The sequence below is a fragment of the Mytilus galloprovincialis genome, chromosome 6 (assembly GCF_965363235.1).
Source record: "Mytilus galloprovincialis chromosome 6, xbMytGall1.hap1.1, whole genome shotgun sequence".
NCBI classification, from domain to species: Eukaryota; Metazoa; Mollusca; class Bivalvia; order Mytilida; family Mytilidae; genus Mytilus; species Mytilus galloprovincialis.
The window spans coordinates 51,606,121-51,629,375 of record NC_134843.1 but is presented as its reverse complement, the minus strand read 5'-3'; the positions used below and the strand labels follow the sequence as shown (position 1 = coordinate 51,629,375).

The following is a 23,255-nucleotide window of genomic DNA, read 5'->3' as shown; positions in this document are numbered from 1 at the left end:
ATGTATTTCAGTGGTTGTCGTTTGTTTATGTGTTACATATTTGTTTTATTTCCTTTTTTTTTAAAAAAAGTAAGGCCGTAAGTTTTCTCGCTACAATTGTTTTACATTGTCATTTTAGGGCTTTTTATAGCTGACTATGCAGTATGGGATTTGCCGTACGGTGATCTCTAGTTGTTAATTTCTGTGTCATTTTGCTCGCTTGTGGAGAGTTGTCTCATTGGCAATCATACCACATCTTCTTTTATATCTATATTTATAGTATACACAAGGTATTGTCCCGCAGTTAATATTTGTCCCTTTTTAACACATTATTCTAAATCTAAGTCTAGATGTGTTTACTTCTCACTTCAGCTGTGATCACACCGTACCGGATAGCACGAACGGACGCCTAACGGATAAAAGAAAAGGGTTTCCGTTGACAAAATTGATATCCGTTGGGAGTCCGTTGATGAAGATACGGATTAAAAACGGAAACGGGACGGACACATACTGTAAAAAATGGACGCCGATCGGATGTACAACGGACACTTCATCCGTTGAACGTCCCTTAATTCAAAGTTTTGAACATGCTCAAAATTTTACACCGGACAGAAGGGACATTGATGGGTAAAACGTATGCTGAACGGACATAAAACGAAAACTAAGGGATGTCTAACGGACATGAACGGATTGAAAAAAGTTATCCGTTTGTCGTCCGTTTGCGCTATCCAATAAGGTGTGACTGGTGCTTAAAACTCCGGTCACACCTCACCAGATAGCGCGAACGGACGCCGAACCGATAACTTTTTTTTTTTTGAATTCTTTCATGTCCGTAAGCCGCATGTTGTTATCCGTTAGACGTCGGTCGATATCTGTTTCATTTCGCTCAGTGTCGGACTGTCCGCTTTATCAGTCGACGTCCGTTCTGTCGGATGGAAAAAAATGAGCATGTTCAAAACTTTGAACGGACGTTCAACGGATGAAAGGTCCGGTAAGCGTCCGTTTTTTACAATACTCGTCCGTTATGTGTCCGTTTTGTATCCGTTATTTGTCTTATACTAAGGTATATAGGATTTTGAATTACCAATAAGGATATATATAGAATCGATGTCATTTAATAAACATAACTTGCAGCAATTTTTACCCTCCCCCCCCCCCCCCCCCCCCCCCCCACCCTGTTGTTCTGCTTAACTATGTAAATTGAAAACTTATACAAATGGTGTTTTTAAAATAAAACACTTCGTCATAGAGAAGAAAATTGTCATTTTATTTGTTTCTATTAACAAATTTTTGTTACTATAGTAAACAATTCAGTAAGCATTTATCGCCTTCTCTAACAAAGAGCTTCAATGCTTTTGTTCTATTTCAACCGGGTTTCCGCCTGATACTGCGATCTACACGATTGCACTACGATCGTCAAAAGCATTTTTTTTTTAGAGATCGTGGTGCGATCTTGGCCTAGTGTGACAGGGTCCGGGGTATAATATTAATGTTGCTGAATATTACCAAATATTAAGGATGTGCCCTGAATGCAGTTGTGAACAATCAATCTAAGTTACAATTATTTCAATACAAGTGTGATTACACTAAGTTGGACGTCACACTTATAGTACTTGCATATAGCAGTTTTAAAATCGAATCATATCTAAAGCTTGTTTTTGTGATCAGTATTATAATGACAAAAATAACATCTTTTGCTCACAAATAAATGATCACCACCTTTTAGAGTGAGAATTCATCCTGAAATAATGTGCACGAAAAAACAAACCTAGAGAAGAGGGTCCTGTTCGATTGTTTAGTTTTTCATAATTTTATTTCTTTATAAAGGTACGCATTTTCGGCATTGAACAATGTCTGTGAGAAATCGAATTCTTCCAAATCATATTAATGTTTATATATTATAAACTTATCTTATTTATACTTGAAAGGCATGCATTTTTCTATCGGCAATTCTTAAAATTGTATCTGTATTCAGATTTTAACTTACCACAGACAGAAAACATAAATCAAGTTAATCGTTAAAAAGGTTATCTCGAATAGTACCGCGCACTGATAAAGTTTCTTTGTTCATTTTGGGAAATAACTATATTTTTACAATAGAAATTACATTTTGATTAGTTGAAATAAACTCTAGCAGCTATTTTAACAGTTTTTATCTTTATATAATAAAAATGAACGCGTGTTGGGTTGCCAGTCATAGTTAATTTAAACTTTGAAACCTAAGTGCCAATTTTAACAGTAATATATTTCATGACACAAAGTAACCAGAAAGTCTCAACATTGTGACAGAAAGACTCAACCAATACCTTTATATCTCAACCATTTAGAATTTTTCATTTCTGTGCTAAGACTAGGCTTGACAATCAAATAGTCTTGCAATTTACAGAAGTGGTTATCGTAAAGCATTAAAAAACACAAATAATCGACATATTTTCTTGCTAAATCATTAATATCATAGCAGTTCAATCGGATTCAAAGAAAGTAAACATGATAATCCGTAGGAGAAAAGTGATTGTGACTTCAATTTCAGATATTTTGAACAAAGAAGAGACATATTAGTTACAATTATCATTTATCTATGGCATGACATTCTCCTATTTTACAAAACAATCATTGATTTTCAGTAAATTGACGAAAAGTTGACCTACCCTATGTTTATTTGGGATATTTTGAACCAGAAAAGCTCAATAGGAAGTGCCAGAATACTTTTTACCGTCTCAACATTTGGTTGAGATTAGATGGTTTACCAGGCGTGTTAATTATTCAATTCTTATGTTGTATTTTTTTTCTTTTTGTTATATTTTATACAGTTTAGAACTTGAATGATTTTGCATACTACACTTTTAAATACTGTAACAGTGTGTTAGTCTAGTAATTATTTAAACATTAGTACGTCTAATTCAGTTTTATTTGATTTTTGTATGAATAATGACAGAATATAGATATGATATACAAGTACATGTATATGTATATAAGAATATAAATTAGACCCGCACAACTTACACCTTCAAATAAAATAGTATTTACCTTCAAATAAAATAGTATTTTATTTGAAGGTGTAAGTTGTGCCCGTCTAATCTATATTCTACATGTACTTGTAAACCATATCTATATTTAGCATGATGTTTACAAAGACGATTGTCAGGTGTAAATTTTCATATCTATAATGTTTACTTCTGAATCCCTATTTATAGAATATTATGTTTAGAATATTTCATTGGATACAAAACGGATCGGAAACTTCTAATCTATTTAAAGCAATGCATCTACACAAATAAAAATTTGTCCAACAGATAATACAATTTTCATTTGTGGCATTATGGCCTTTTACGTTCTTTTTATTTAACTTTAAACATTGCTTTATTATCTAAATACTCTATATTTAGACTTCAGTCCAAACAATTATATTCAAGCCTTCTAGAAGATTAAATTCCATGACTTGATTGAAGACTATCATAATTATCTAATAGCAATATCATTGGCGGATCCAGGGGGGTCCGGGGGTTGGACCCCCCCTTTTTTTTGGCCAATCAATGCATTTGAATGGGAGCATATAGTTGGAACCTCAACCTCCCCCCCCCCCCACCCCATTGTCCTGGGTTGGGAACCCACCTTTTGTAAATGGCTGGATCGATCCGCCACTGAATATACGTTGTTTTCAGCTGTGAGTGTTTGAAAAATCAGTACTACGAATTAGAGAACAATCGGATAGATTGATTGATATATGTTTGTCAGTGGCAAATAGTTCATGAATAAACAAGACGAGATCAAAATTACAACTTAATATACTAATCAATGATAGGTAAGCTCGCTGCAGGGTGGGAACTTTTAACTTCTGTACGATAAGACCACGTTAGAAAAACGCAAAAATTTAACCTTGCAGCAGGTCACATACGACATTTTGATTTTGTTTAGTGTAGTAGTCTAGATCCCTACTAACGGCATCGGTTTAAACACCTTAAACCAGAATAGGGCTGCGGACTACAAATGTATGTTCACCATTGTTTTTCTGTTTCATTATTTATGATAGTTTTGTCACTAATAATATTTAGTTTAAAATTAACATTGCATATTTGTTTGTATAATAGTTTTTTAAGATGACGTATCAAGAGCTACCTGACCGAGTAGGCTTATGTACATCTTGATGAAAGGTCAGTAATGTATTTTAGAATTCTATTCTCATCGACCTTGTATTTATTTTTTATTGTCAATTTTGTATCGTCTACTGTCTTTTTATTAAACGCGTTATCTATAAAACAAAAGCCAGGGCTTGAAGTCATGAAACTTTGCTCAGTGTTTGCAGCACAAAAATCATGCTCGAAACATGAAATCCAACATTTGATTGGTTGATTTTTGAGTATAAGTACAAAAAACTGACTAAAAGTTTTATGACCGCAAGGCCTGGCATGACTACCGATGAGACAACTATCCATACGAGACGAGAGAACGTGGGGATGTGACTATACCATAAGGGCGCTGTACTGTCTCTAAAAATGTACAAAATGTACATCGAATAATTAGATATGAAAGCTCCCGGTTCTATGACAAATGAACAATAATTCTTATGTGAAAACCAACTTTATGATTTACAATTGATTAATAATTGAACCAACTACTGTATAACATTTAGTGTTAAATTGATATACTCATTATTACTTTCATTTTTATATACGTCTATAACTATCATTATGATCAAGTGATCTTCTATTGTACACTCTTTTGTGTACCTTTTGTTAAATTACTGATCGGGATTGAAACTAGGAAACGGTTTTGATCTGATCAAACTAGTTTAATCAAGCCACAGTCTTCTTATATATATGCTTGTTCCAGGTCAAGAACATCGCCAGTTGTCACATTTTATTGTGTTTGTGTTTGATTATTTTAACTGAAGTGTTCGGAGAATGTTGTGTTTATGACAGGTCTTTAAAAGTCTGTCAAATATTCAAAGGAGCTTGATATTGACACATGTACATTGTAGAAAAATGTACGATGATATTTAAATGTAAAACATTGGGTTGTTGTCTTTTTGTGTATATTGCAGTTCTCTTCAATCGATATTAGAAAAAAATGCTTTACTTTGTATTAAAATGCCTTTTATTGTTGGTTAAGACGAGTCCGTCACCTTCTAGTCTAACACCTGGCTCTGATAACTCTTTTAAATTATAGAGTTGATATCAAATTATCGTCTGCTTGATTTATAAATTATTGATAGCATGCACAAGAGGGTAACGTTACATTTTTTTTTCCCTGAAAGAGGTAACTACCGTTAAACCAAAACATTGTTATCTCGACTTCGTCTCGGTTGATAATATTTTTAGGTAAAAGAAATCTAAAGCAAATTATTGCAGGTGTGTTTTATTTGTATAATTATCGTCTATATCTATGTTTTCTCTATTCAAAGCCTCTTTTTTGTTTAGATGATTTATTTATAAAACACAATTCCATGCCTAAATACAAAGTTTTCTTTTGAATATATTACATATAAAACAGTATACATAGATTTCTTTAAAAGAAGAGATCTCTTATATTATTATAATTGCAGATAATTAAACAACATTCAAAATATTATATACATTATCACATAGTCAAACAGAAACCCTCATCCATAACACATATCTATCACAACAATATTTGGAATAAAAGATTAAAAAATACAACTATGAATAAATATTGTTAAATGATACACAAAACATGTACCACACATACATATTATACTTATTGTATATCTTGCACAGTACGCATTTGATGTCTAACTAGTATTGGATATATGACTGTTTAACAAAGTTTTGCAAATACCTCCCTTTGTTGCGTAAACATAGAGAAAATTGTCCCAAGGAAGTATTTATGCTTCATTTTTCTGCTATGGATTTCACTACCACAGAAAATTATAATTAATTGGTATTAAAGCTGACATGGGTAATGCTTAGACAATAGGCAATACTCGTAACTGTTAAACTGTTTAAAGAATGACCAAATCAAATAATGCACACAAAAATATTGCAATGAGTTACGGGACAAATGTATTCTCTGTTAAATTTAGAATCCATTCAGCGATATAATCAAAGTTTTAGGAACAACAATATATTACAACCGATATATCGAAAAACTTTGAAATGTAATTTGAGAAACTGTATTTTAACATAGTCTTTTGACGGTTTAATATTTTTTTATTCAAAACGTGTATATCGTATCCTGGTTTTGATGAAAAAACTGTTTTATTTTTTTTTATTTTTCTGCAAGCGTGAGTTATCACCCATGTATGTAAGGGTTTTGTTTTTCTTCTTATTGTATGTTAATTGTTTATTTGTTGTGCGTTAGATCCGCAGGAATTCCCAAATATAATTCTAAAAAATTTGAATTTTGAGTATTTCGAATTTATGGAAAGGAAATGACCCTTAGAAGAATTGCTAAATATGGACAATAATTTGTTTTAACATCATGCTTTATAGAGAAAAATGTAACATTTCTTCTGTGAATAAAAATACATGTATTGATATCATACATACATACATGTCAATGTATTATCTATATGGCAGAAATTGGAAGTGTTTATGATATTGACATTTCTATATTTATACCAAATCTGTTATTGTAAACTTGACGGTAGTATGTCGGCCTCCTTTTGTGACACCATTCAATTTTCCTCTTAGATTTCTTGCACGTGCTGCAAAATAATATAAATAAGATTAATTGAAAGAAAAAGAATTAACATTATGAACGCAATACTTACAATATATGGTGAACTATTTATCACGCAAATATTCATTGATAAGGAAAGACACTAAAATGCCATATATTCAGAACAAATCACATGTGGAGCAGGATATGTTTACCCTCCCGGAACACTGAAGATCATCTCCAGTTTTTGGTTTGATCCATGATGCTAAGTCTTTAGTGTTCTATGCTGTGTTTCGTACCGTTGATATGTCTTTTTATGTCGTTTTTCATATGATGCCAAAGCATTGTCTTTTTCGTTTGTCGCCAAGGCATTGTCGTTTTATTTTTGACCTATAAATATCTGTTACGCCTCTGTTTTGTGAATATCGTATGATTTCTTAGCGTTTAAGAGTACTGATATAGAAAACAGTTATGTTGGAATAGTTTTACGCATATTAATGCTAGCGATTCAATAAAAGAAGAAATGAAATTTAACAAGTGTCTAATAAAAACAAACATAAAATTATGCCACTAAGAAACAATATTACGGTACACAGGCACTCGTATATAGGGGGGAAATCTGAGACGAGTGCCTGTGTTACGGTACCTCTAGTACATGAACTACTGAAATTGAAAATATTGGTTTAAACAAAACCAATGGTAATTTTTAGTTCAATCCACAGACTTCTTTTTCTACCCCCATTTTAAGGTACAAAAAAAAAAAACATAAATTTGATTTTACTTACGATCTGTAAGAAATCTTTGAGCCTCTGTGTCGCTAGGGAAACGATGTACAGCTAGGGTACTTCCGGTTCCAATCCAGCTGCTACGATCAACACTAGCGTTGTTAGTACGTACAACAAAGGGTTCACAATTATAATCACGTAGAATGTCTCTCATTGGTTCAATTATGTCTGTTCGGAAGTAATCTGGATGTTTAACTGCTGGATATTCAGTAAGTAAAAATGTTCTACATGATCCGTCTAAAATTATAAAGATTTAGATGCTTCTTTACTTTTATTTGGTGTAGATATAAAAAATAAGAAGAAGAAATGGTAAGATGGCAAATGAGACGACTAATAACTAGAGACCCATTGACATGGATGCAAGCAATGCAGTTTTTATAGATTACATACATGTATATGTCAGCTTACGAATATTTATGAAGTTGTTCTTCAACTCTTATTGTTTGAATCAAATTATTGATTTCTGAAACATATATCGCAAGATCACCACAGATGGAGTTGAATTATATTCGATGGACAATATAGTGGAATAGCAAATCCTTTACAATTTAACAAAGCAAACCACCAGAAAATACAGATCCCATTTTCTCCAACTAATAAATGAATACTTCCAATTTGCAAATCACGTCCGTCTTCTTTGGATGTATAAGTACGCAACCACGTTCAATCGAATTGGGAATTTAACATCTGTTGTCTATTATAGTGTAGGGCAGATGCTATGCATTCTGTACGATAAAACACGTCTGTTAAAACTGTATGGTGGGCCCGTAACTAGACTGCTGAAAGACTAAACTTCTGCCATAACCGAAATACAATTTTCCGATGGGCAAATTCAATTTCCAATCTTAATTCTTGTTGCCCTTAATCTTAAAATTTACTTAAAATAAAGCGATGCGGTACATGCATGTATGAAAACCAATTATACTCAACTATTTAATTACCAAAGGACGAATATGTTAACAAGTAAAGGACAATGTACCAGCCCTCAACAATGAGAAACACCTTATCGTAAAGCTATAAAAAGGTTCGTTCATAACAAATTGAGAATGAATTAAAAGAAGAAGTCCAACGTTCTGATTTATGAAGATTTCTTGCAAGAAATAATTAAGAAAATAAAAAGTAACAGACAGCACTCAATAACAACCACTTGATTTCCGCGGGATCTTGATTTTAGAAGAGAAAATGAAAAAAAAAATACTCAACCCAAGTTGAATAAAAGGTATGCAACTACAAAATTTATGCTGAAAAAAAATATTAAATTTACTCAAAGTGATTGACATGTTAGACCTACCTTCTGGCGGGATGTAATTGATTGGTACAATAACCATGTCACGCCCATATGGAGCTGGGAATGACGCCCCCTTAAAGTCTTTATCGTAGTCAATCCAATATTTAGCCGCCTTTGCATTTGGGAACCACAGAACTATAACAATATAATCGGTGTCATACTCAGTAACTCCGTGGTCTTCAAAAGCAGGTCCTCGTTTCAGTTGCCAATTGCTGTAGTCACCAGTAATTCTTACCTAGACAATATTTATCATTAAAATGGATTCTATTATTTAAGTCAGGTTTTACCAATTTATAACTTCTAAACGAAATAGATGATCTTTCGTTGTTATATTGGTTAATTGATTAAATTAATTAATTGATTGAGCTTTAAATATATGCAATTTTCTGCACTATTGTCCTCTTTTGTAGTGGTAATTTTTTATTGTTGTAGAAGCATGAGTGCCCGGGACAAAATACCGACCTTTTGGTAGTAAAACCGTCCTAGTCAATTGAGAATGGAGTCGAGCGTACCTGACACTGTGGGATTCGCCTCACAACCCGAGTTTTGACTTGCAAGTGATGCATTACTAAAAACTATTGAGACCACTCGGCCATCATCGTTGTTATAATTTCTATTAAACGTATACATAGTATCTAATTAGCTGAAGTGTGTGCGAAATTAATTTGTGTTATTGTGCTGGTTGAATGCACGAAACATTGTGAGACCTTGGTTTTGTTTACAAATCAAGCAGGAATAAAGAGACGTGTTATAAAGCTTTTTTTTTTTAACTAGAATATTTCTATGCAATCACTTCATCCTCCGATACCCGCCCCTTCTTCCACTTTCCTCCCCTGGCTCCTGTTTCCTACTTCGATGCATTCCAATTTTCCCTTACTCCTCTCCACCTTCTCATGGTTCTAAATTAAACAAACATAGTGCGTACCCTTGTTGATATTCCAGTCAACATCCCACTCTGGTTCAACATTGTTTTGTGTTTCTGAAAGCTTGTCTTTATATCTGATAGAGCATCCTTGTGAGTTCTGATGAAAAGGTAAACTCCACTCTCCGGTTTAGAAACCTAAATGTGTAGGAAATGTGGTTAAATATCATTATGACATATATATCAGAATATAACAATAAAGAATAAACGTAAAATAAAGAAAATCATGTATATGTTCCAGACCATATGAGTATTTGGACCGTACGCGTACGGTCCGGACCGTATACGTATACTCGTACGGTCCGACCATACGCGTACGGTCGGACCGTATGAGTGTACGCGTACGGTCCAGCTGATGTTTTTGGGATCATATTGGTTAAATTTAAACAAATATTTACCAAAATCATTATTTTTAGTTATACAAATTGATTTTATTACATGTATATGGATGAAATGATTAAGCGAACAATTGAAATTAAATATGTGTTTATTTTTATATCCGTGATTCCTATTTTGGTACTCAAGGTGACACTGACTTCCACAAAGAACGTCATATTTTTTTTACGACTACTTAACATAATTTGTTCATGCACGTTGCTTTGCATTTTTTTTGTAAAGTTCCTTAATATTCTAAAACGATTGTCCTCCCACTCTAAGTTTACTTCCGATAACTTCAATTTTAATTAGCATACTTGGCTTCAATATATGAATTACTGACATGCTAAATACAGGAGATTAACAGATTAAATAAACGTGATTTTTTAAAATAGTTATAACATTATTTTGTTTTATTTCAATTACTATTGAACTTTTTACATTAATTTGAGATGTAAGCTATGTTGATCTGTTATATACATTTGTATCTGATAAACGTGACCAACTTCTTAATATTAGTTAGACCGTACGCGTACGGTCCGACCGTATGCGTATTTTGAAAATATACGCATACGGTCCAGACCGTACGCGTACGGTCCAAATACTCATACGGTCTGGAACATATACATGCTTTTGGTGAAATGTGTTGTGGTTATGCATTCATACTTTTTTATACTGTATCACTGATAGAAATTTAACATATATGATAAAAAAAAAAATTAAAAATATTTTAATTTCTTTGCAGATTGTGTATAAAGCACGAACATAAAATAAATATGGGATCAGAAATATGAAAATTAGTTGATTCCTTTGGCAATAAAATTATTCTTTAAAATTAGTAAAATTGGAGGCTCTGTTAACTATAATCATTTTGCACCATAATTCTATGCATCTTCATTCAAACATTGTTTGTGTGTGTTATTTTTGTTTTTATCTTTCCTTTTTTAACCAATCTACTGAACAAGGTAAAGAAAATTAAACCATGCTAACAAAATGAGTTATTTAGTGTGGTCGCTTTCATTACGTCCGCTGTTTCCTCTTGACCAATGCGTAGTCACTATTATAAGCCACATTTTGTTTTGTATTTTCTTCTTTTATTGGTTTTCAAAGATGCACGTTATTTTATCGCATGTTAACAACTGCTTTATGTTTATAAAAACAAAACTTTTACTCACTGGTTCAATGTTTCCTGTCGACTTGTAATCAATCTACAAATAACCAAGTTTAACGTAAGTCAATGAATAATCTTGATGACAAAAGGATCGTTTAACTTACATTACATGTACATGACTGAGAGAGCAGATACATAGATTAAATAAAATCCAATACAAAAATAAAACACAATGTTGAAAACAACAAAAAGACAAACAACAATGATAAGGGAGCTACCATTTGATTTTTATGGGGGGGGGGGGGGGGGGGCTAGGATGAAATTTGAAAAAAATAGGCAGGACAGGAGTTTTGAGTAAAAAAAAAGGCAGGATGAGACAATTGCCAAAAAAAAAAAAAGTCAGGACGACAATTTATGTAAAAAAAGTCAGGATAAACTAAAAAAAAAAAAAGTAGGACCAAACAGAGTGAAAAATAAAAAGGCAGGACAGAGATTACAGCTAAAAAAAATGCAGGACAAAATTTTTCATTTTCTTCTCCAATGTTGACACCCGTCCTTTAACTTTTATACACTGATTAGTAATAAAAAGTAATGAGGATTTAGACAAAAGTGGATTAATGTCTCTTGGTTGTCTAACACTAAGAAGTCACCTCATATATGTAAGAATAAAACTCAAAATACTTCGACGAATTTTAAGGTTTTAAATGCATCCAGGTCATACACAGATTAGAAACAACCCAAACATTGCTAAATAAAACAGAAAAACATACTGAAAACTACAGTCAATTTCACAAGAACCTCGAAGTATTAGTATTTCGATAATCAATAATTAAAAATGAGCGTTCAAACCCATGTATGGTTTCAGGGATTCACTGCATCCAACAAAACTGTCAGATTGCATTGTTTGGTAATCGTCATTTAACCAAAATAAAGGCCATTCTACCTACTTTTCAAGTTAGTAACTGTTACAATTGTCTGCCCTTTCAATGGCATTTAAAACAATGGTCTGAAACAATACAAATGACAAAAAGGCGGACCTAATAAAAATAAACACTTGACACTTAAACTGCTAAAAGAAGTTCTGCAAAATGGTCTCTCTAGCATGATATTGTTAGATTCTCTAGCTTCTACTGACGCATGCAACATATTTTCTACTTTATTAGTACAGTACCCTAACTTTAAACAATCTTTGTACAAAAAGCTGTTACTTTTGATCGCGGTATTGAATCAGCAATAATTTTTTATGCTCAACAATAATATAATTTTGCTTTTATCATTAGCATGGTTAAAGAAGTACTTTGGCAATTCCTAGTAATTGCATTCACTCTATCGTTTTAATGGAGGGGACGCTTTATAATTCATAAAAAATGCTGTTGTTGAGAACTTGTCTTCATTATTTTTACCCACTAAATGCAAGATTGAAAAGACGTGATTTCTACATCAGCAGGTCACGTATTTTGAGCTTGGTGTATACATTTGTACGTAAGTAGACAAGAACGTTCTAGTATTATAGTATATGAATAACACATAGCCAAGAGGGTGTTAAAGCAAGTTTTTACCTTGAGAAAACATTGTCAACAGAGGCGCAGCAATATATAAAAAAAATAGACCATATGTTCCTCAGGATAATTATCTTTTCAAATTTTTCAATAATTTGGGTTTGTTATCCTATTGAAATGTAATGTTCTTATTTTTAAACAGACCCAGCATATCTATTTCCCAAATCATGGAACCTTCCATAAAATCTAATGGTCGCTCCTTACCGAAAAAAAAAATTGAAAAATATTTTGTTTTCTGTGGAAGAGATTCGGGCAGAAAAACGGACATTTGACGAGACTGGACGACGAATATTGTGTTATAATTGTTCCTTCCATTTAAAAATGAAACACAGTCAGGCAACATCGATTGTTTAATACTATACATGTAGTTTGTTTACTAAATTAGGTCCATTATTCACATGGTGATAACTGGTGATAACTTACATGAGGAGGTGGTACTGCATGAGTCGATATCTCATGTGACAGATTTTGTTCTCTAACCTACAAAAGTTTATGCTTAATAAAGAATACCTTGTGATTATCTCCCTTACGTATTTTTTTTAAATAACATTAATATAGTTTAACATTTTCTTTATTCAAACTAAATTCATATTTAAAAGGCAAACTTTCTATAACTTTATAGTAATCTTATAAAGTTGTTAAATTTTTATCTCAAATGAAAATATAATATCCCTTTTGAAAAATTCTAAATAACTTGTCAAAAGAAACTATTTTACTGACAAAAAGCGTAAAATCTCTCATTTAAAGCATATTTAAATTCATATTGAAATTAAAGCCTATGAGAATTGAAAATATTCATATCAAAAGTACAAAACCCCACCACCGATTTCACAATATATCCCCGTCACCATAATAAAATAATAACAAAATAAATATTCCTATTCCGTAAACCACTTGAACCTTATAAGAGTAATTCCTTTCTGGAATAAAAGATATAAGTATATGCAAATACATTTCAGTTTCTTCTTATAGACACATCGTACAGAATATACATACTTTGGTATTTCATTTAAAATTGTTCACCTATCGTTTATTTGTATATGGTATATTTTATAGGTAATCTCAAAACATATTAGGTTTACATAGAAGCATTTTATTTGAATAGTATGACATTTGTACGACTAAAGTAAACATAATTTATATTCTTGTGAGTTTAAACGTTTCAGTCACATGTAAAGGGCACTCAATATCTAATGTTATGATTTTTGGTTATATATTTGTACGTTAATTTCCAAGGTCAATAAATATAAAGTTGAACATCGAATATCATGTATTTGACAAACGAAGAAGTCATTCGAATGAAATATTTCCTGAAGTCTTAAAATATTAAAAGAATTTTACATTAAATTATAAAATTGAGACTGAAAATGGGAAATATGTCAAAGAGACAAAAGCCCGACCAAAGAGCAGACAACAGCCGAAGCTCTCCTATGGGTCTTCGACGCAGCGAAAAAAAATCCCGCACCCGGAAGTGGTCCTCAGCTTGCACCTTAAAAAAAATGTGTACTATTTCAGTGAAAATAGACTTCACACTAAACTCCAAAACATATTTAATGGAACTAAAATGAAAAAAAAAAACAAAACAAGCTTAACAAATGCCAGCGACTCCCGACTTGGTACAGGCGCAAAAAAGCGGGAGAGATAAACATGTTTGTGAGGTCTCAACCCTTCCCTATACCTCTGACCAATGTAGTGTAAAAAAACACATAGCAGTACGCAAAAACTCAGTTTTAAAGAAGTGCAAGTCCGATGTCTGGTTACAAAAGAACATAACACAAATAACAATGATACATAAATGAACAAAGGACTACTAGCAGTTACTGACATACTAGTTCCAGACCTCAATGAAACTGATTGAAAGATTATATTTCATCATTGACAATCAAGTACGGTCCATCCCGTTAGCGGTTTAGTATATAAATATATATGATTTAAAACGTTGTGATTGCACCCTTTCCCTTAAAAATAGGAAAAGGAAATCTTTAAAAAAAAAAAAAAAAAAAAAACAATTTTAAAGTGATCAAATAATGAAATGATCAGATGTACGCAACTATACTAGGAAAAATCCCTTACCGTATAGAACACGATAAAATGCTCCGACATGACAAGATGTAAAACAATTGAAACGAGGAAAACCAGCGGCCTAACTAATGTAGAAAACAAAATCCTTAAACAAACATGATGATGAGACCAAAAACAAGAACTGAATAATTATCAAATAATATTCTATAATAAAATTTATCGCTACACGTGTTTTTCTTCGCATTACTAATGATTGTTATTTGTTTAATTTCCAGTGGCAAATACTTGACATATATGTTAATTAAACCAATTAAATGGGATGTGTTGTTTGTTGATCAAACAGTTGATTGGTAAATGTGGACTTTATTCTGCAAATGAAAATATGTTTGGTAAGAAGAATTCGTAACAAGCTGAATGTTCATGAAAAAGGACGTGGTTACATACTTAATCATCCATCACAGCCTTTCAGAATGGTTAGTCCTCAGCACCACTTGATGTCTATATATACCGTATATTTTAGACATAATGCAAACATAGTCTAGTTTAATATAATAGTTCTATAATCATATATATTAAAGTTTGCCTTTAAATATGAATTAATATTCTCACTTCAATATAATATTACTTTCTATGATGATGATTAACTTGGGTGATGGGAACTATGGCTATATTATAGAAAGTATAATTAAGTATAATCTGCTAGATGACGTCTATGAAAAAAATGAACATTGTCAAAGCTATTAAATATTTGTATATAATATATATAAGAAATGTTTTGTTAAGAAAATGTATAGAGTGAAGTAAGGTTTTATTATAGAAATAACTTATATCATGTTACTGGGTTTGATTTCTTCATAGTTTGTGATTATCAATTCACCGCCATCAACATTATCCTTTGAATTACAACTTATCTTTAAAAATCGTATTTCATACAAAGTGATTTACATTCAGATAAGTTTTACTTTTAAATAGCATTCATATGTTTGAATGACATTTCTTTCACTTCCATTAACGTTCCGACCTTGATGTACAATTTTTATAAGACGATATTGGTTAAGTGGTATGCCCAATTGTTTGTTAATTGATTCACTCAGCGGGTCAAAATAGAAAAAAGTTGATGAACTTCATTATAGAAGAGTTAAAATTGCATACTTTAAGGATTTTTTTTAATAACTTTACACATTTCAAATAAAAATTTGTCTGTTTTTTCCCCTGCTATTAATTGCAGTGGAAGATGATTTCATACATTGTTTGAAATGTTACATGATTTGTATTAATGTTGTATCGAGGGATACCCATGACTTATACGAATTACATATAGTTTGAAATTCAAACGTAATTCACTCCCTTACTTCAAACTGTATGAATACTGATTATGGTAAAGAATGTTCTATTATCAAAATTCTGATTTAATTCTAAATATTTGTCAACATCAATTAAATTCCAGTTGTGCCGAATGAGCGCAGCGAACGAATTCATAAAAGGCTTCACATTCTGGTTAAGACAATAAAAACCTCATGTAGGTATGTTGTTACAAGATACTTTATATGTCTGTCGCATCAAAAATCAATTGTCACTAGCAACTCCTTAGCCAACCACATCTAAATCGCACGATGTCAATCGTTATCGAAAATGTATTCTTACATTTTATTCCATAGCAACAATTAAAATAATACCTACCATTATTTATCGACATACACAGGGAATATTATTTACTGCCGATAATATTGGTTGGTATTTCAGTGAAAACTATTGTACATTTGTATATCAAAGCAGCAACATAATGCAGTAAGACAATTAAGTGCAATGCCATCAAGCGCTTCCTTTTCAAAGAACACCATGCCCTGGTTGCTAAATGCTAAGTATTGATATAAGATCTAGCCTTTTAAAAGTTTGCATACTAAAACTTTTTTAACTAAGAAAACTATTTTCATTGAAACACTACTAAAATAAGTTATTATTAATAAGATTATAATTTTCAAAAAAATATTGCTAGCAACTACAAGTACATTTACACTAGCACTTTAGCGCGTTAACCAGAAACCTGCTTACCGGATTCCGTGTGTTTAGCTTGTCTTGGTAGTAATTGGAAGCGTAAGGCTTAAAATTGCCTTCATGCATTTCAATTCGGTCTAAATCTCTCCTCTTTTGTGGTTCTCCTCGTCGGTCATGGTCTTCTTGTCGGTATTCAGGCCGACCCCTCTCATCATGATATCTGTCCGTATGTTGACCAGATCTGTATGAATCGGGTGGCTGCTGATTCAACCTTTGATCCAAATTTTTCTGCCCCGGATTCTCATGTGAACGTAAGGAAACAACTTCATTATAAAGTCTTGAATTATCCAATTTTAAATCCTCTAATTGTGTTTCTAGCGTTCTTAACTTAGCTGAATGAGTTTCATTACGGTGATCAAATTTATTAAAACGGGAATCATGGTCCGCTAAATTCCTTTCCAAATGCTGCATACGAGAATGATAAGTTTTCCATTGTGGATCCATTTTGTTTAGTCCGAAAGATTTAAAAAATGAGAGTCACAAATGCCACCAGGTGTAATTAATACCAACTTATATCCTTGTCGTCAAGGTAAACGGAAGACACTTTAACTTTTTCTTTATCACCAAAGGTGTTCCGCAAACCAGATTTATTAGAGAGTAACAGATCAGTATTGTATACCTCGCTTTTCTTGTTTACCCTAATGGGGTTATTTGGAAAATATAATATAGGACATTTTTGTATTAGAGAAGTCTTTCATCAATATTGATTCAAGTATTAAATTGATATTAAAATAAAATCTTCCCGCTATGAAAGGTGAATAGAATATTTACATCTCGTAGATTGTACACTGCACAAAGTACATTGAAATCGATTTTGTCGTTAATGAAACGGTATAAAAAGAATATCTACTATTGATCTAGTCCTTTCTGCTTGATAATTAAGTATGCATAACTTGGTTTTTAGTCAGATTACACACTAAAAGATGTTATTCAAACTCATGGAATATCGAATCGTTTAACCATTTAAAAGTATTACTTTAATATTCTGTAATTCGAGGTTATATCAACTGTTTAAATATTGTAACAATACTTTTATATTTCGATCAGTGTCACTTAAAAGGTAATTGTATGTACCAATTTGTATAGTACAAAATTATATACAAACAACATGATTTTAATACAAAGTATGCAAATAAATGTCTGTTCCTGTCTGTCTTTGTGTAGGACTGTTTGTTTCTGTATCTTTACATGTACATAGTGTCAGTTGGCACGCATTTAATTGCAACTTTATTCTAATCATTTTCTAATTATTACAAAAAGATACTATTTTATGTATGGTTAAATACTCAATTGTGCTTTGCCACTATATATTTCAAGTTAAAAAGAGATTAAACTTTTTCAAAGCGGATGCAATTTTTGTAATACTACTTGACAAAAGTCATACGTAAATAGAACAGATTAAGAAGTAAACTTATTGTATAAGATAAATAATTCTTTAACTTGTGTTCGAACGAAGCTTTTACTTCATTTACCCTCATTAACAACGCCTTAAACCTATGCTATTGAGGATTATTTTCAAACATTACATATAACATATAAGTTTACGTTTAGCTAATTACATTACGCAAAGCAATGCAGTTTTTTTAAAAACAAACTTTAAAGATTGTTCATGGGAATCAGATATTTTGTTTGTCCCTCAGACATCCCAACCGGACTTTGAATGCTTATTAATTATCTATGTGTCAATTAAAGTATATGACTTCCGGAATATATGACATCATTATGATATTACATAAAATTAGGGATAATTTCACTGTTTTGAAACTTATTTCTGCATATAGGATTTAATCGGAGTAATACAAAAGAGAAGTTACAAAACGACATGTCAGCATGGTATAATTTTATTGACTGTCAACTTCATCAAAAATGTCTGTTCACCAACTGTTTCCATTTGATTGGTTACAAAACCATGCCTACAAATGTTGTCTAAAGGTATTAAAGCTAATTCACTTCTTTCTTCTGAAACTTCAATGATTAGAATCTTCATAAGACTTCGGTTTCCTATTTTGTTTTCTCAATTCAAAATATAAGTTATCCAGTAAATGGTTTATAAATTGTTTGCTCTTACAAAGTAGTGGTCGATAAACGATTATTATTATTACTAAAGTTAAAGTTCCCGGAATTCGTGAGTCAAATACACCGTTCTTGAACCTACTCCTTAAATATACTAATTATTACGACTAACCTATTTTTCAATAATATTGAATAAACATGATATCTCGTAAATTTTAAATTCATCAATGTCAACTTCTCAAAACTTATTTGGGATTTGTCATTAATACGTGTTCTGATTGATATTAGCCAATCAGATTAACAATTTACATTTTCTCTTGCTCAGCAATGCTACACTCATCAGAAACTTTACATAAATCCTACATCTACTCATGTTTTTCCATAAATAATATGTAACTTTTCTTTTTAAACATATGTATTCGTATGAACCCGCTTCCTTTCATTGTATTGCACCCATGATTACTATAAACCAACTTTTTTTCAAAAGCAAACTATTTTCAGGAGTAAGAATAGCACGAAAACTGTATATATGGATATCTCCTTATCTGCCTGCATGAAGTAAATTTGAAAAATCGCGAAATTAAATCGCCGCGAAGTGGGATACATGTAGAAAGAGCCAATCGCGAAATGAAGTCTCAGCGAAAAAATGTTGGTTTACAGTTTGTTCGCGTCTCCCTTCATAATGATTGCACACTTGATTATGTGGCCGTCACCGTTAATAGTGTTTGCACGCTTAACTATGCCTCAAAACTGTGTTTTAATTAGACCAAATAATGAGTATAGCAGGTTACCCTGTTTTGGAATGCGTCAACCTGTATTGGTTTATTAATACGAAATGAAAATACCTTTGGAAGTACTAAGTAATAACATCAATACAAATTACAAGTATTATTTCAATTCAATTATCAATAAATGTTGAATTCTATGCTAGTATACGAAAAATACACACGATGATAATTTAAACTATTCTACGTGGTGGGTTACAGCTAATCTTTGTATCATTGGTTTTGTAGTATGAAACTCAATGAATACCCTAAACCGTTAACCAAAGAGAAACTTAACATAATTTAGTCTTATTTTTTAGAAATATTCAAGACTGTATGTATTCTTTTCGTAAGGTTGTGGACAGATTATCTCTCTATTATTGGCATTTTTTGTTAAAAAAAAGGATTTATAAAAATTAATGACTACCCCAAAAAACGTCAAAACAAAAGGTTGAACACCGTATGTACAATTTCCTGTAAATTATGATATTCCCTATAGACATCTTTTAAAAAAAAGTGAACGTTCTCAAATAAATAGATCATTTCATTCTGATTGCTCATAATTATGATATTGAAGAGGTTTTGACATATTGGTCAATTTTCGAACAAACACAATGTGTTGTGTCAAAATTGATAAAAGCAACATTGTAAACAAACTCACCTGTCGATCAAACTGTCCTCTGTAGGGTTTCGGCTGAAAACACAAAAGTAATTAATTAATAAAAATCAAAATAGAAAAAAATATTTTATTTTTTTATCTTTCAAAATACTTCAATATTTATTGAATTGATTTGATACGATTCTCCTCTGAAAAGAACGGTAACTCAATATTGTATATCGGTACATTTTGCGTCTATCTATATAAACAATTATAGACTTATTGAAATGGGGAATAATTCTATGACCTCGACAATTGATTAATTTTTAAAACATCTTTTTACACGTATTTTAGCATTTTAACAGCTATAACTTGTGCAACGTATAACGAGAGAATTAAAATATAACTCACCATGTTATCTAGTTTAGGAGTAGTTTCAAACTGAAATGAGACAAAACTTAACAAATGAATGCCGATGAAACAATCTAAATAATCATAATTCGGAGACAAATTTTCTATTGAAAAATGCACTTCATATTAAGGGGACACATCAATGTGAAGGAAGATACTTATTTATATCAAAATACTTAATGACTAAAAGAATCTGTGCAATAATGCATGAAAGCGTTCTATTTACATCTTTAAATTTCTACACTAAGAACATTTTTTATTAACAACATGCCGAATTGGCAGTGGATATGCAGTTTTTGCGTAATATTGTACTTTTGGTTATACAATAAAGAAAAAATATTTTAGCCTTAAACATTGTTAAATACTCATTTTGATCTTAACACCATTTGAGTGTCTTGAAAATTAGTTATTCAGTTATGTTCTGTCTTTTATTCAATGTTTAGACCTCAGTTTAGTAGCTTTTCGGATCATTCAGTTTGATGTTGATGTCTACAAGTAAATTACATATACTGAAAAGTCTAAATATAGGCTAAAATTGACTGCAAGCAAACAGTATTAACAGTACTAAATTTATCACAGTTACTAATTTTTTAAATGTTAAAACGATTTTTTGTTCAGTCATTTAGGACCGTTTCAGATCCTCATTCGTTTACTTGTAAATCTATGTACTAGTCGTCTTCTTGATTCAAAGACGATGCATTTGTAAGTATAAAAATGTATAAAATGAATTTGTTATATTAACCCGTCTAGATAAGTTAATACACATGTAAACATACAACTTCTCTCTACAATAAATCAGACAAAACATACAAAACCAGACTTACATCTCCGTAATCTTTCTGCGTAGGTCTGTATCGGTCATACTATGTAAGAAAATAAAAATAAAAATATTTCATTTCTGAGTAGTCTGGTTATATAGTAATTTAAACTGGAAATTATCCCCTTAATACAGTTTTTCTTATAAAAAAAGATAAAAAGGTAAAGGAACTGACTACAAAATTACTAACGTTTTACATATTTGTTATAATAAATAAAAAGTATGAACTTAAGTTTCGTATTACGCTATATTTTACTTTCTAGTTACATGTATTTACATGGTAAAAGACAACTCATCATATTATACAACAGGTTGATCCTCTATTTTTTTTTTCACTAGTCTAAAAATTTGTCATCATCATTTCTGTTAGTTCGATAAAAATTGAAATATAACCAAAAGTATGAACTAGCTAACTATTCTACTTATAAGACTAATACTGATTTCCGTTTGAAATCAATAAAAAACCAATCTCAGCGTAGCCCTAATTGATATAAACATAATTCAGAAATATAACATTCAAATTTTTATAATATCAAAACAGTAGCTAGATCATATTGTGGACAAGCACTACTTCCTTGTCGATAGAGATTTCCCAATTGTCTGTATTGTACATAAATTTCCGGTTTTGCATGTGATTTACAGTCGTTCTATTGTTATTGTGACAAGTCTTGCTAGTAGTCGTATAGATCTGAACTCGAAAAATGTTATCGTCATGATTTCAAATACAAGATAATCAGTAAAACGACCATGCACTGAAATATATATGTTGGTCGATAGCTATCTGCCATCATGTATTGGTAGTGGTACTTTTGAATGTCAATTGGTATGGTTGTACTTACATAAGTTGACATGTCATTGATGTTAATTCGGTTATAGCATGTTAATAATACTAGTATTTGTTAAAATTATGCATTCCAGGAAAGTTAGATATGTATTGTACACAGCAAACATTGTTTATAGAATCTAGGCATTTCGATTAAGTTTTCAAATTAAAAAGTGGGAGAAGCAAAAATCGGTTCAATAAATAGCAGCATAAAGTTTCAAATCATAGACATAGAATAAACAACCAATCAGAAAGACAGATTCATATGAAATGCAACGTTTGACATTTGATTACCGACATAAATGCTGTTTTAGAAATTTTACACCAAACTTAAGCAAGTGACCATCACATGTTGCCCTACCCTTGTTACTAAGCTTCACACAAGCAGTTAAAAAAAATACATTCACGATTTTTAAAAAGCAAAGTTGTTTGCACAAAATAAACTTACAATGCTAAAATATAGGGTTGCTTCTTTGGTAAGGGAAGTTCAAAATTCTATGATCTTGAAATGCTTTTAAATGACGTAGGTTAGTTTCGTACAAAATTAAACCATGTAACGGAAACAAAAAAATGTGTCTTTTATTGAATTTAAGAGCAGCATTTTTATGAATTGAATACCTATAATTAATATTAAAATGTTAATATAAATACGGAGACGGTTCATTATTAAACTTGTTAGTTATTTTCCTGGTATCAAACCAACAGGCTAATAAAGGTAAACTTTTGTCCAATACAAGCTGAGTATAACGTGAATGTGTTAATGTATTATATAATAGAATAGATTTTAGAAAGAACGATAACCTCTTCATCAACTATCACATGATCTGCCATGGCACGATTGTTGACATAATCTTTGGATTTATACATATCATTTCTTTTCTGGAATGCAAATAAATCATGTGTTTATTTAAACTGATCAATTTGTAGGGTTTAATAATGTAACATATCAAATTTTGGTAATACTATATTTACGTTGGAACTTTTCAGTGGATTATGTATGACATAATCGTTGGTTATCAGTGCAGTTTCGTGTTGCTAGCATTTTTTATTACTTGTCTCTTTTATTTCAATCTTGCAGATATGGGATTTAAAGCAACGACTGTTTATGAATGGTC

The 23,255-nt window shown here is 31.4% G+C and overlaps 1 protein-coding gene across 20 annotated transcripts in view; it reads right to left on the bottom strand.

Moving 5' to 3' along the window:
- Window positions 1–5,318: 5,318 nt before the first annotated feature.
- Window positions 5,319–23,255, bottom strand: part of LOC143079830 (uncharacterized) — a 41,585-nt gene continuing 23,648 nt past the window's right edge. For 8 of the 20 annotated variants that reach the window (XM_076255440.1, XM_076255439.1, XM_076255443.1 and 5 more), the window contains 10 exons: window positions 21,325–21,363; window positions 20,501–20,530; window positions 20,153–20,185; window positions 16,712–16,954; window positions 13,061–13,117; window positions 11,143–11,175; window positions 9,596–9,730; window positions 8,674–8,905; window positions 7,383–7,619; window positions 5,319–6,643 (listed from right to left, as the gene is read on the bottom strand). In XM_076255440.1, coding sequence (XP_076111555.1) covers window positions 6,552–6,643; window positions 7,383–7,619; window positions 8,674–8,905; window positions 9,596–9,730; window positions 11,143–11,175; window positions 13,061–13,117; window positions 16,712–16,954; window positions 20,153–20,185; window positions 20,501–20,530; window positions 21,325–21,363 — 1,131 coding nt within the window. In that variant the 3' untranslated portion in view covers window positions 5,319–6,551. Of the gene's footprint in view, window positions 6,644–7,382; window positions 7,620–8,673; window positions 8,906–9,595; window positions 9,731–11,142; window positions 11,176–13,060; window positions 13,118–16,711; window positions 16,955–18,539; window positions 18,628–19,518; window positions 19,540–20,152; window positions 20,186–20,500; window positions 20,531–21,324; window positions 21,364–22,941; window positions 23,020–23,255 lie in introns of those variants that run through there. The other 12 variants (XM_076255454.1, XM_076255456.1, XM_076255457.1 and 9 more) reach the window with 7 other exon arrangements.